Source organism: Phaenicophaeus curvirostris, chromosome 1 (assembly GCF_032191515.1).
Source record: "Phaenicophaeus curvirostris isolate KB17595 chromosome 1, BPBGC_Pcur_1.0, whole genome shotgun sequence".
Lineage (NCBI taxonomy): Eukaryota > Metazoa > Chordata > Aves > Cuculiformes > Cuculidae > Phaenicophaeus > Phaenicophaeus curvirostris.
Window position 1 is genome coordinate 187,942,332 of NC_091392.1, and position 12,908 is coordinate 187,955,239.

Here is a 12,908-nt window from a genome sequence, read left to right on the forward strand (position 1 = left end):
ACACCCCTGCCATGGGCAGGGACACCTCCCACTAGATCAGGCTGCCCAAGGCCTCATCCAACCTGGGCCTGAACACCTCCAGGGATGGGGCAGCCACAGCTTCCCTGGGCAACCTGTGCCAGGGCCTCACCACTCTCATAGTGAAGAAATTGCTCCTTATGACTAGTCTAAATCTGCCCCTCTCCAGTTTATACCCATTGCCCCTAGTCCTATCATTACAAGCCTTTGTGAACTGTCCCTCCCCAGCTTTCCTGTAGCCCCTTCAGGTACTGGAAGGTCGCTATAAGGTCTCCTCGGAGCCTTCTCTTCTCCAGGCTCAACAAGCTCAACTCTCTCAGCCTGTCCTCGCACAGGAGGTTCTCCAGCCCTCGGATCATCCTCGCAGCCCTCCCGCGGACCCGTAAATACTATTTTCACCTCTATGCACCTCCGGGCCCCGGCTCGGTGGTGCCTTATGTAAGGCTCCGCGCCGTCCGGGGAGCCGGGGGCGGTGTGACCGGCGGGCAGCGCCTCGCTGAGGCGGCCGCGGGGCGGGCGGCAGCGGGGCCCGGGCCGAGGGCAGCGGGGCGGGAGGCCGCGGGGCCCGGGCCGAGCCCGCGGAAGGCGCAGCCTCGCCTCGCCGCGTACCCCCCGCCCCGCCGCAGCCCGCCGGCCGCAGCCCGGCATGTCCCGCAGGCCCGGCCCGGGCGCCGCGCGGAGGATGCCCCTGCAGCGGAAATCCTCCAGGATCCACTCCGCGGCCGGTGAGGAGCAGCGCGAGGCGGCGGGCGGGGAGGGAGCGCCGGGAGAAGGGAGACAACGCCGAGTCGGCCCGGCCGCGCCCGCGCCCTTTTCCTCCTCCTCCTCCTCCTCCTCCTCCTCTTCCTCTTCCTCAGCCGCCGTGTTTGAGCCCCGCGGGCATCGGGCACCTGCCCCCCGCGGGCATCGGGCACCTGCCCCCCCCCCCCGGCACTGCACCCACCGGGCACCCCAGAGAGACCCCGGCACCCACCCCAGAGACCCCGGCACTGCACCCACCCCAGAGAGATCCCGACAATGCACCCACCCCAGAGAGACCCCGACACTGCACCCACCCCAGAGAGACCCCGACACTGCGCCCACCCCAGAGAGACCCCGACACTGCACCCACCCCAGAGAGCCCTTGGCACTCACCCCATAAAGCCCTCAGCACCCGCTCCGTAAAGCTCTTAGACCCACCCCATAGCGCCCCTGGTACTACACCCACCCCACAGAGCCCTCCGCACCCACCCCAGAGAGCCCTTAGACCCAGGGCTCTATGAGCAGGGATGACCACTCTATAAAGCCCTTGGACCCACCCCACAGAGCCCTCGAAACCACCCCGTAGAGCCCTTGGCACCCAGCCCATAGAGCCCCTGGCACTGCACCCACTGGGCACCCACCCCACAGGGCTCCCAGCACCCACACCCACCAGTCCCCCAGCCAATGGGGCCTCCGGCACCTTCACCCACATACACACCCTCTGGGCACCCGCCCCACAGGGCTCGCAGCACCTACCCCATTGGGTGCCCAGCCACAGGGCTCCTGGCACCCACACCTACCAGGCATCCAGCCACAGGGCCCTGCACACCGTAGGCACTGCTGCCCCTTTTCCTGAGCTGCTGGGGCTGGCAGGTCATGGGCAACCTCCAGCGCTCAGCATAGGTGCTGCCTTCCTACCACTGAGCGGGCAAGGTGTTGTCCTCCATTCTTCCTATGGATTCTAATAGTTTTGGACAGGAAAATTCTTTGGTGTGTAGCTGGTCATAGGGTCATCATGCTGGAGGAGGGGAGGCAGAGGTGCCCTGCATGCCACAGGCAAGGTCAGGGGCCTCCAGCCTGTGGTTAGGAGTGGGGAGAGCGCTCACTGCTGTAAGCTTGCAGAGAGGCAAATTTTATGGTTTCTCAAGTGGTTCATTTAGGAAAATGCTTTCCAACACATTCATAAGAAAACAGACAAAACTGGAATAATTTGAAGGTGCAGTTCTGATTCCAAAGGACTTCTGTGGGACCAAGGTGCATTCGGAATTTACTCATGATATCCGTTTTACTTAACGATAGCTGAAGCCTCAGTGACATTGTCAGTGACTTACAAACAGGTCCAGGAAAAGGCTGAAATACCAGTTCCTGTGCAAAAAATATTTAAGTGCTTAGTACCATCTCTGCAGTGAGTAAGGGTGCAGTATGCTGCTTCTTCAGCACTTTTAATTTGAATAAGGAATATGCTTTTGAAGCTTATTTCCTCATAGCTTCACTTTGGGTTAAATCTCAGAGCACCTTGGACAGCATCTTCTGGATTGCTTTGAATGGTGCTGAACTGAAAGATGCCCTTGTGGCTGTGCACCCCATGGAAACAGACTGGAGCTAGCTTGAAGGAGAAGCCACCCTCCCTTTGGTTACTCTGCACAACCTGGTCACTCTACTAATTTTCCCCTGTTTGGCCTCAGTGCTTGCTAATAAGGTCAGAACCTGAGGGACCTCTACAGAGCTGCTGAAGTAAGCAGGATGCTAAGCAGAGAGGTGTGTAATGCTAGCTCATTGGTAAGGTTTCAGAGTAGGATTTAGCACATTACCAGCTTTACTTATCCTCAGTGTAAGCCATTCAGATGAAACAGTTGCAATTAAGCAGATTCCACTCGCCAGTGCTTGGGGCTGTGTCCACTTCAGCAGTCCGTTCTGAAATCCCGTCCCAGAGCTGCAGTTCAGCTGTTCGCGACTTGATGTTTGGAATCCAAACCTAGGTGCCCTTACCCATAATCATCCCTTTGGATGCTGAATTCTTGCACTTGAAGAATGTTTTGCTTGAACATAGGATACAGAGGAGCCTAAGCTTCAGGTTTCATAAATCATACTTGTTGATCTAGGTGGTTAGGTTACCTCTCAGTCATACTCTGGGTGCCTGATCTTCTACCTTGGATTTATCTATACACAGATTTAGATTTTTGTGTGTTCCCTGTATTCCACATAAACAAAATCCAAGTGAGATGGTACTTTGAAGAAAGACAGGGCTTGCTGGTTAGTGTTACTATCACTGCTTCTCAGTTGCTGAACAGTGTATTTCCTATTTAATATTTTTCTGAAGGATGACAGAATAATGTCTAGAATAGGTACATATGATGCCCATTAAAACTGACATAATATAGGTTTGTGTAACTTAATACATAGACTCATTAAATAATATGGTTGTAGTTGACAAGAGTAGCTCAGTATTTAGGGGCTGCCACCCAGAAGGTCCTGCCTTCCCCCTTCCTGCATATTCTCGTTGCTTTGCTTATCTCAACATTAGCAGTCAGATGGTTACATGGTCACCTGGATCAGTGCTGATGTAGCTTGCTACGAGCCTATATGATCTCAAATGGCAGCAGGGAAAACACAAAGAAAAGCAGGAATGCTCTGATTTTCACAGCATGCTGCGTCTGGGTGTGCAGACCTGCTGCCTGTGTGGACCTAACAGGTTCTTGCAAGGGGCTCTGGGAATCCAGCTGCATATGTACACGTTTGGAGACTGAGCCACCGTCAGCTGAAAATCAGTTCAGATGTGATTATGTGATGGCATTGCAAAATCTGAAGACCTTTCGTGAGCTGAATGGAGTTTAGGGGCGAGTGGTCACCCTTTTGTCATATTTAGTTAGGGTCAGGTAACCCTGTCTTCATCCACTGTGGTTTTCTTGGCATCAATGTATCATCCTCATATTCATTCTACCTTCTTTCCTTTTTAGAAGAGATGTTTCTTGCTTTAAATTCTTGTAGTTTGTTTACTAGTCCTGTTTATTTTTGAGGGAGTTTTGGTAATCTTAAAGTTTTAGCTTTTAGTTTAGGTTGTAGAGATTTATTTTCATGCGGTGTAAAGTATTTCAGTAGCTTGTAGATGTTATTCTTTAGTCAAGAACACTACCTCTGTGATGGTCTAACCATGTCTTTTCATGTCAGATACAACTGTGACTTCCTATCCTGCATTTTGTAGTTTGGCTTCCACATGTGCTAGTACAGTATAAAATGTGATGAGTATATCTGATAGAGTTTTAAACCCACTTAGCACTGGTACAAAGGACTTCACAGAAAAGCAGATAATGTGAAAAGGAGAATTTAGGGGTAATGAGTCACCTCCTGCTACTCAAATGATCAGTCCTTTTTTTATGCATTTGCTCATTAATTGATTTTTTTTTTTGCTTTGTACAACTAAATCTTTTTTCTGCTGTAATGTTGTACCTGTGAGCTAAATTGATTAGATTTAAATTATTCTCAAAGTCTTCTCCAGCTCTTTACTGTTGGAACCACAGACATCAAAGACTAACCTGTTCTCCTTCCTGTCTCCTTAAAGTCACTAAAAATATGCAGCTGTCAATAACACATCAGATGATTGCACAATAGCATTTTTATTTTTAGGGCAAGAAACTTTTAATTCCAACTTTGGAATGGATTAAAGGTACAAATAATCTTGATGTCATTTACTGTGGCCTTTTTCAACTGCTCAGTGGTGCACATCAGCAAGAAGAAATATTTTTAGTATAAAAGTAGTGACAGAATCTTCTCCCAGCACACAAGGAGCTGAAATTTAATTTCCTTACTACTTTTATATATTTTCCATCTACATTTCCCCTGAAACATCTGCTTATATTTTATGCTATGTATTTGGCCTTAAGAACAGTGACTGTCTCTTAGAGTCTCACTGCCTTCTGGTTATCTAGGGTCCATCTTTTTACCTTTTGCCTGAGGAATGTCTTGGCAAGAACCTCTTCGGGCCAGATCCTGGTTTTGCGCTGTGTTTGTACGTTACTATGACTGCAACTGCTGGGAAGTGTCATACAGAGCAGTTATAGGTGCATACAGACACTTGCATCTTGCTCAAAGCTTTACTTTGTAGTCATTTGCAGGTTAGGCAGAATTCCTATAGATATATGTAAAACTCACAGTCGGTGACATATTTAGAGTCAGCTTTGCACTATTTACATACCGCTGCTGCTCCAAAGAAGGTGTCTTTTGGGGTTGCGCAGGTCTGGTTCAGACAGCATAAGAAGCAGAGCGAAGGCTGAAGCTTTCACCATGAAGTTCATTCAAGTCACCTGTACTCATGGGCTGACTACATCATGTTTTGCAGGCATATCAACAGTTCTGAATGCGTTTTTAAGCAAACAAACTCTTTGAAAGGGGTCAGCACAGTGCTGAGCTAACAGATTCCTAAAATATTTAACATTTAAATGTTTAACTAATAGGGAAAGCCCTATTCTGCTGTGAGAAACATACCTGGTGGGTGTAGTGACAATGGGCGCTAAGTGGAGGGGTGTGCTTCCTCAGCAAACACATTTAATCCCATTCACGTTACCAGGAGTTATAGAAATGTATATCAAGACAACTGCAACCACAGTGTCGACACATAGAAATTCTAGCCCATTAGGAGAATCCAGGTGAAGGCTGAAGAACACGTGTGTTTATGCATGCACTCAAACTGTGTGGTGGTAATTTCATCTAAGTGTTATGGAGCTCCCATTTCTTTTCATCCATGTTTAACTGGCTCATAGTGTAGTATAATGTGCAGCTTATTCAGTCACATCAAAGGCCCAATCTTATTTCCATAAACACCAGTGACAATTACGCCTTTTCAGCAAGACTTCATCACAATAAACCCCATGTTTTACGTTGCTGTGTTTTTATAGTAACACAAAGCTGAGTCTTCTCAAGCAATGTGAGATCTTGCTCAACTGTGAACTGAGGTGGTGACAGTGACAGGGCTAACTGGAGGCCAACCTGAACTTCTAGTGTCTCGGGTAACTCACTTAAAGCTTGTCTGTCTGTGACAGTTTGTGTTAGGGTGGGAGGAAATTTAAAATACATCTGCTTATGACACTGAATTATAAAAAGATGCTGAATGCACAGTTGCTGTGGAATAACTTCATTTGTAAACAAGGTCTTAAATCATGTGGCAGAGGATATACTTTTTTTGCCTTACTGTGGCAGGGGAGGTGAGATCATGAATAAATCCGTTAGAGATCAAACCACTCATATGATGGGAAACACAGTTATTTAGGAGTTAGTTGAAGAGATTTAACTGTTAGGTTTTTAGGTTAAATATGCAAAATATTTAATAGAAATTTCTACTTCGTATATGAACTCTTACATTATTTGACTATATTCCTAACTCCATTGAAAACAGACACATGTATTGTCTATTTATAGGAATGATTTTATTTCTTCTCTGTACCACTCTCTCTCTGCAGGACTTCTGTTTCAGATTTTAGTTCCCTAGTGGTATCTGCTTTCAGTGTATTTTCTTGTGTTGAGTGAGTCAGTATCTTTCTCATTTTCTGGGTATATCTAAAAGTAGCGCCTTGCTAGTGTGATTTGGCAGTAATGCTGTTGTAATACCATGCAAGGATTAAAACATCTGACAGTAAAATGGTTGCAAGGAGACCTGGTTGTCTGCTTGGAGTCCAAGAATATCTCCAAGACAATGAAACTGTACTTATTACAGAATCACAGAACCACAGAATCACAGAATAACCAGGTTGGAAGAGACCCACCGGATCATCGAGTCCAACCGTTCCCATCAAACACTAAACCATATCCCTCAGCACCTCATCCACCCGTGCCTTAAACACCTCCAGGGAAGGTGACTCAACCACCTCCCTGGGCAGCCTGTTCCAGTGCCCAATGACCCTCTCCATGAAGTACTGCGTTTTCTTTGCCACAAGGTTTGAATACAGTCTTGATCTTTGCCAACTCTATATAGAGTTTTTAAGTGGAAGTGTGTGGCTTCAGAAATTATTCCAATTTAAAGCATTCCTTTTATATATTTATATATATATATAATTAACTCCTCCCCCCAAAAGTTCCAAGCTGACAGTTCCCATTGACTCTATCTCCAATTAGTTACCAATCCAAAAGGTGTTTTTATTGTAGTGAAAACTTGCTGTGGGCCCTATGAACAACCACATCATCCATTTCTGCTCTTCTGGAAATTTATCTGATACTGTGAGGACTTGCTACATGGTGGAACTCCAAGCTGGTTCATGTCCCTTTGACCATTCTTCTTTGAGCTGTCAAGTGTGCTCTCTAAATAATCTTTGAGTCTGCAAGGACTGTTATTACTTCTTGTGAAGTAATATTCTAACTGCCTGTGTTAGCTTTGTTATGATAACAGATTACTGCTTCATATTTGTTTTCCCGTACTGTGTTTCACTGTGGCACATTTTAATTAGTTTGTAGTAGCACAAATATCAGAATATCTGTTCCAGGAAGTATCTGTAGAGCCTGTTTGCTGACAGGTTCTTGTAAGGGATAGTTAATCACAAAATCTTTCTTGTATGTATAGCTGGTAGAACAGAGCAATATATCAGACTTTGAAAAGATAGTTGAACATCTCTGCAACAACAGGTTTCTGTTTCTGGAATAGCCATTATGTGTGGCTTGCCTTTTTATCAATGTAAATATTTTTCTTTCAGTCTCCTATCTTTTCTAGGTAAGCCTTTTGGAGCACTTGCCTGTACATAAGATGTCACATCTGGGAGCTTTAGATAATCAGTCCTCAGCTGGTATACTCAAAGGAGAACTTGTGAAAGATAGTTTACACGGTTGAAGACTGGGAAGGAAAAGTGAAATTGTATAACGTTGCCAAGTTTTATCTCTCACGCCAAGGCATGATAAGACAAAACTGACAAGATGCAGGTTTTAATGAGTGATTCAATCAAACTACCTATTTGCACTCCTCAGAGACGGAACAGTATCCATAGAATTAGAATGTCACATACTTGTATATGATATTCAGAGGAGGTTTTCCAGACAGCTGAAGGCATTTCTTGACAATGTAGTTATCCTTGGATTGAGCACTAACACCAATTTAAATCAGAACATGCAGTATCAATAAATTAGTCTCATGTTGTGATAAAGAATCACAAGACACTGTGGAGTTTTAAAAACATTTCTGCTGCTTTCCACCCTCACATGGGATATTTTTTAAATTTGTAGTTCTAGTTTACAACTTGGAAATTGTTGCATTGGGGCATCACTGCAAAGTGCAAACAAACGAGAACTCGTTTTCCACTTTACTAAAATGGAAGAGCCATGATTGGGTCAGACTTGTAAGTCATAGTAGATCCAACAAATTATGTCAGTTTGTTTTAGCCAAGGGTTTAGTCTGATGAACCTGCCTTCTTTTAGAATGTTTCAAATCAGGATTAACATAACTGAAATTGGTGTATAGGTTCTGTAAGGGAGAGGAGGCAGGCTTGCATCTTGATTAATACTGTCTGAAAGGTCTTGATTTTAAATTCCTAATCTCTCGAATGCAGATGACCAAACCCATTTATTTTATTTCATTAACTAGGCAGGTAGCCATAAAGAGTTGAAAGCAAAAGTGTTTATCTCCTTGCAGTAACACCACCCTGACTCATTTGCTGCTTTGAATAGAAGGAGGGCTGGGGTGTTATCTCCTGCTGACCCAGCATCGTTCTGCCTGTTCATACAAAGCACAGCGAAGGCAATCTAACATCCCATGCCTGTGAGATGTAGAAACATTCAACCCGGTGCTTATAAAAAAGATGTATGAAACAAATACCCCAGGCTTTTGTGTGCCTTTAATTACTCTAACCAAACGTCACCTGAACAGATGCAGTTTTCTTGTGAATAGGAGAAAAAAAAGTCAACAGCAGCCATCATAACTCTGAAATCAATACAGAGGCTACATCTGCATTTGTCACATCAGTTACACAGATAGGAACCAGAAGTTAACCTGGAAGCTATAAACTGAAAGCCAGTTGTCATTTACTCAACATTTCTGCTTCATTGGAAAGGCTCAGCACAGTTCGTGCTTCAGTGGTTTCGTGGCTGCTGAACTGAAATACATTGACCTCAATCTTGCTGCTTTGTTTTGAAGAAGGACAGAAAGACAGGAGAATTAAGGTATGTGGGCACTCCCCAGACTGGAGAGAGAACTGGTCCTGCTTCACAGATAAACAGTCAAATCCTGTTCTCATAGTGTCACTAGTACAAGCCTGCACCTGAAAGCCATCCTTGTGCCATTTCTCTGCCTGGTCACAGAGGGGAAAAGAGCTTTCATAGAGCTTACCAGGCAGACAGGAAGAGACAGTGCTATTGTTCTCTCTCCCTGCCTCCAGTCAAACTCATGCTAATCTTGTGCTGCCTGAAGAGCACTCTTCACTCCTTAACTGAAATCCAGACCTTTACTGAAGTTTTCCCACAATCCTCAGTAAGTGTTAAGGTTCTTGCCCTCTGTTTTTGATGTAAATAATTTTATTTACAAATCTCAAATCTGCTTATCTGATATTTCAAAATATTTTAAACCCTACAAATCTTCATTAGGATAACAAAAGGGGGCCCTGTAGCTGGTATGTTGCTTGTGATTAAGCTCTTCACAACAGAGTACATAATTTCAGTTTGGCCAATACTTCGGTATTTATTTTGAGCTTCACAATATTTTGGTATTTCACCTACCAGCTATCAAACGCAAGCTTCTTTCAGCCTAGCTATCATCTCAACAGTTAAATTTCTGTACATACAGTGAAGAGCTTCATTTGAGCTTCAGATTAATTTTTCAGTCAGAAATGACTAATAATTATTTTGGAAAATAACAAAAAGTGCATAAAGACAGCATGAGAATTGCCAGAAAGAGCATGAGGGCAGAGGGGCAAGGAGGGAGTCAGTATCCCTAAGTGTCCTGGAACAGGAAGCCAAAGAGGACAAAATGAAGTCACTACAAGCAGCACAACCATGACTGTCCGAGGGTATAGTGTGAACTGATGAAAGAAAATGCATGTGTCCCTACAAACCATACGTAAGTAGAGAACCTGTTGCCTTTTGATTTTTTTAATGTGACTGTATGCAGAAAGAGGTATAAACTCTGAGAGTATCTCTCTGCCTGGACTAGATTTTCTGACATCCTGAATTCCAGTCAGTGTATTTTTCTCACTCTGGAATATGGACAGGCTTTGAATATATCTGGAGATCAAACCACAAGGCAATTTTTTACATTAACTACTCAGAAATTAGGATGGCACGTGTCTCCCAGTCTTCCCAATGCCAGTTTATCAAGAACTTCCTCCTATGAGTGATACTGCGTAGTGTCAACATAAAGCTGCCCAATAACACGGATGATGCTTTCCATAAATGAATGCTGGGGAGCCCTGCTGTTATGGGTCTCTGTTAGCTGGGGCTGTGCATGCAGCTTCTTCCATCCACAGCATCTTTCTGTTACCATTCCCTCTCTTTTCACAGAGTATCTTACAGGAGATGTGCAAAATCCCAGATCCTACAGTGGATGCAAGAAGGTCACTTTAGTTGCAGGATCTCCATTGAAAACAGCTAAAGAGGAAGTCTGTTTTGTCTCACAGCAGATGCGCTTGCCATTTAAATCACTTATCCATTTCCATCACTGAGTCTATACCATCTCCCTCAAGTGTGTTTATCCACACTGGTTCTGGTAGGAGTTCAAGTCTGGCATGGCATGGGAGAGACCAGTAAATCTTCCAAGCCTGAACTGCAGGAGATACCTCAACAATCTTAATATTTCACCATCAAGCAAGACTCTTCATCCAGGGCTCCAAAGAGGAAGATTCTGCAGTCTTCAATAGTGGATGGCTTTGCTTAAGTTTTGGCCTGCTAGCTGATCACCTAAACCATTTTCTTAGGGCTTTTTGCCAAAACCGTAAAGAGAGAAAAATGGGAATAAAATAGCTACATTAATAGGTCTGTTATGATTTTGTTGAGACAGTGCAATTCTATGCTAGTGCTGAATAGCAGGGAGTTTAAATAATTTAGTGTTCTTTTTGGTACTTTTTGGTTCAGTAGACAGCCAAGTTCCCAGGCTCTGCACGCTGGCTATTCCTGCTATGACTGCTGTTGTTTAAAGAAACCTTAAACTCTTTTATCAGGCTATCAGTGCTGTCCCTGAAGCAAGACTTAATCTTATACCTTCTTCCTACTGGTACCTTTTTTTATTTCAAATTGAAGTCCCTTGTAAGACACCCAGAATTTCACACAAGGACATCTTGCTGAACTTCTCTGTCATTCTGTTATAGGCTACAAATCAAATCAGGATATCATTTTTACCCACTGATGAGATGATAAAATTTATATTTCTGTGGCCCAGTTTGTGTCTAGACAGGGCAGATGGTACCATTGGAGTGTATACCATCATTAATTTGGGATTTAACAACTGTAAACAGTATTTTTTTTTTAAATCAGAATTAGTGCATGAACCAGTGTTCAGTTATAACATACTGGCACCCTAAGCAGAAGCCACAAAATTTACTGAGGTGGAAAAGGACAATGGTGATGTGGTATCTTCTGTCTTATTGGGGAGCTAGAGCTGTTTCACATAAGTTCCAAGTATCAGTGTCTCTGGACCAAGGGAACAACTTCAGTTACCTACTTCATAGGGTCAAAATGATTACAGGCAGCTATGTAGTATTTGTATGGTGTGGGGAAATAGAAGGTGGTATACAAAAGATTTTCTTTAGTCAGGTAAGTTTGCAGCCATTAGCATTACATTTTATATAGTTGTCATCTGGGTTTGGTGAGGTCGAGCTCATGATACCAAGTCCACGTGTATATTCTGGAAAAGACAAACAGAGAGACAAACATGACCTTTTATTTAATCCTCTGTTTCTTGTAAAGAAATAAATTTTCAAGGGCATTTTATAAGCTATATTTCTGTAATTCTTTGGCATTATTTCTTATTGTTTAAATAGCTGATTAACAGTGATTCTACTCATACATAAACAATTCAAATGAGAAAATTGATACATCAGTTTTTATAGACAAAAATTTGAGGAGCATAATTAACAACCGAAAGAAGGGGGAAGGGAATTTCTACATTAAGAAGATTGGCAGTGCTTCAACTAGAAGACTATGCAGAGACTGAGGCTATAGCCAAAAATAGAATTGGATTAACAGAAGAAAAGCAAGTAGCTAAAACTAAGGTCAAAGCAGAAATAGATGCTTTTGCGTTGTCTCATACAGCAAAGGACAGGAAAAGATATTTTAGGCATTTTCCTATTGTATACATCTGTTAAAAGGAAAATCAGTTCACTCGTAAGACTCAATAAGTCATTAATTAAGAAATCAAGAACTAAGATTTATAATGTGAGAAAAAAACACAGTAACCTTTTCTGGTTGTTAATACAAGTTTGAGCATGTATACTATTACAAATAAATTAAAAATAGGCTGTAAAAGACAGTTATAATAATAACTTTTGCCAGATCAAGGAACAGTAAAACTAAGTTGTCTGAAAATTTCAATCAAGTGGGGCAATATAGTGATCATTCAAGCTAAAGAGGTTGTGCCTTATCTACTCCCCAGAAGGTAGGTTTAACTAGATACAAATTATAACCAATACCAGTTCTTATATCTCTATTTACCCTAATGAGCCCCAGCCCCCTAATTTGTGAGTGGGAGAAGCTATTGCACGCAGCTGGGAAGACTTTAAAAGAGGAGAAAGGAAGTGAAAGGTTGTGTTGGTAGAGGTTTTGGTAGGATAAGTTGTAGTATATAGGAGCTTGTCCTTTCTTTTAGCTTTTGGTTTCAGTCAGGTGAGTTTATTTTAGGGTTTGAGGGGGAGGGAAGGTTACATTTATTAAGAAAAATGTATTTTTAATATTTTCATCTCCAGTGCTGTGAGACACATACTGCTTATCTTTATCTTTTCTTCATTTTCCTATGTGGAAAAGCTGAAAGCCTGTTTAATGATAGGAAAGCTTACACAGAAGTACAAGAAGGGTCTTGTAGTAAGTAAAGCCTGAATCTGCTTTTCCTGTGATTTTTTTTTTTTAATCTGTGATTACATTTTGCTAGGTAAAAGTATAGCTAAAACTTAAACCTAGAGAAGAACTTCATTGAACTTGATGATCTTGGATTTTTTTTCCAACTTTAATAATTCTACAATAGCAAACAATTAAGA

At 43.0% G+C, this 12,908-nt stretch overlaps 1 protein-coding gene across 3 annotated transcripts in view; it reads left to right on the forward strand.

Moving 5' to 3' along the window:
* The first annotated feature begins 662 nt into the window (after window positions 1-662).
* Window positions 663-12,908, forward strand: part of ATP8A2 (ATPase phospholipid transporting 8A2) — a 326,443-nt gene continuing 314,197 nt past the window's right edge. For 2 of the 3 annotated variants that reach the window (XR_011339668.1, XM_069882897.1), the window contains exon 1: window positions 663-743. Coding sequence is in view for 1 of the 3 variants with exons in the window: in XM_069882904.1 (XP_069739005.1) it covers window positions 701-743 (43 nt within the window). In the remaining 2 variants the exon portion in view is untranslated. The remainder of the gene's footprint in view (window positions 744-12,908) is intronic. The other variant, XM_069882904.1, reaches the window with a different exon arrangement.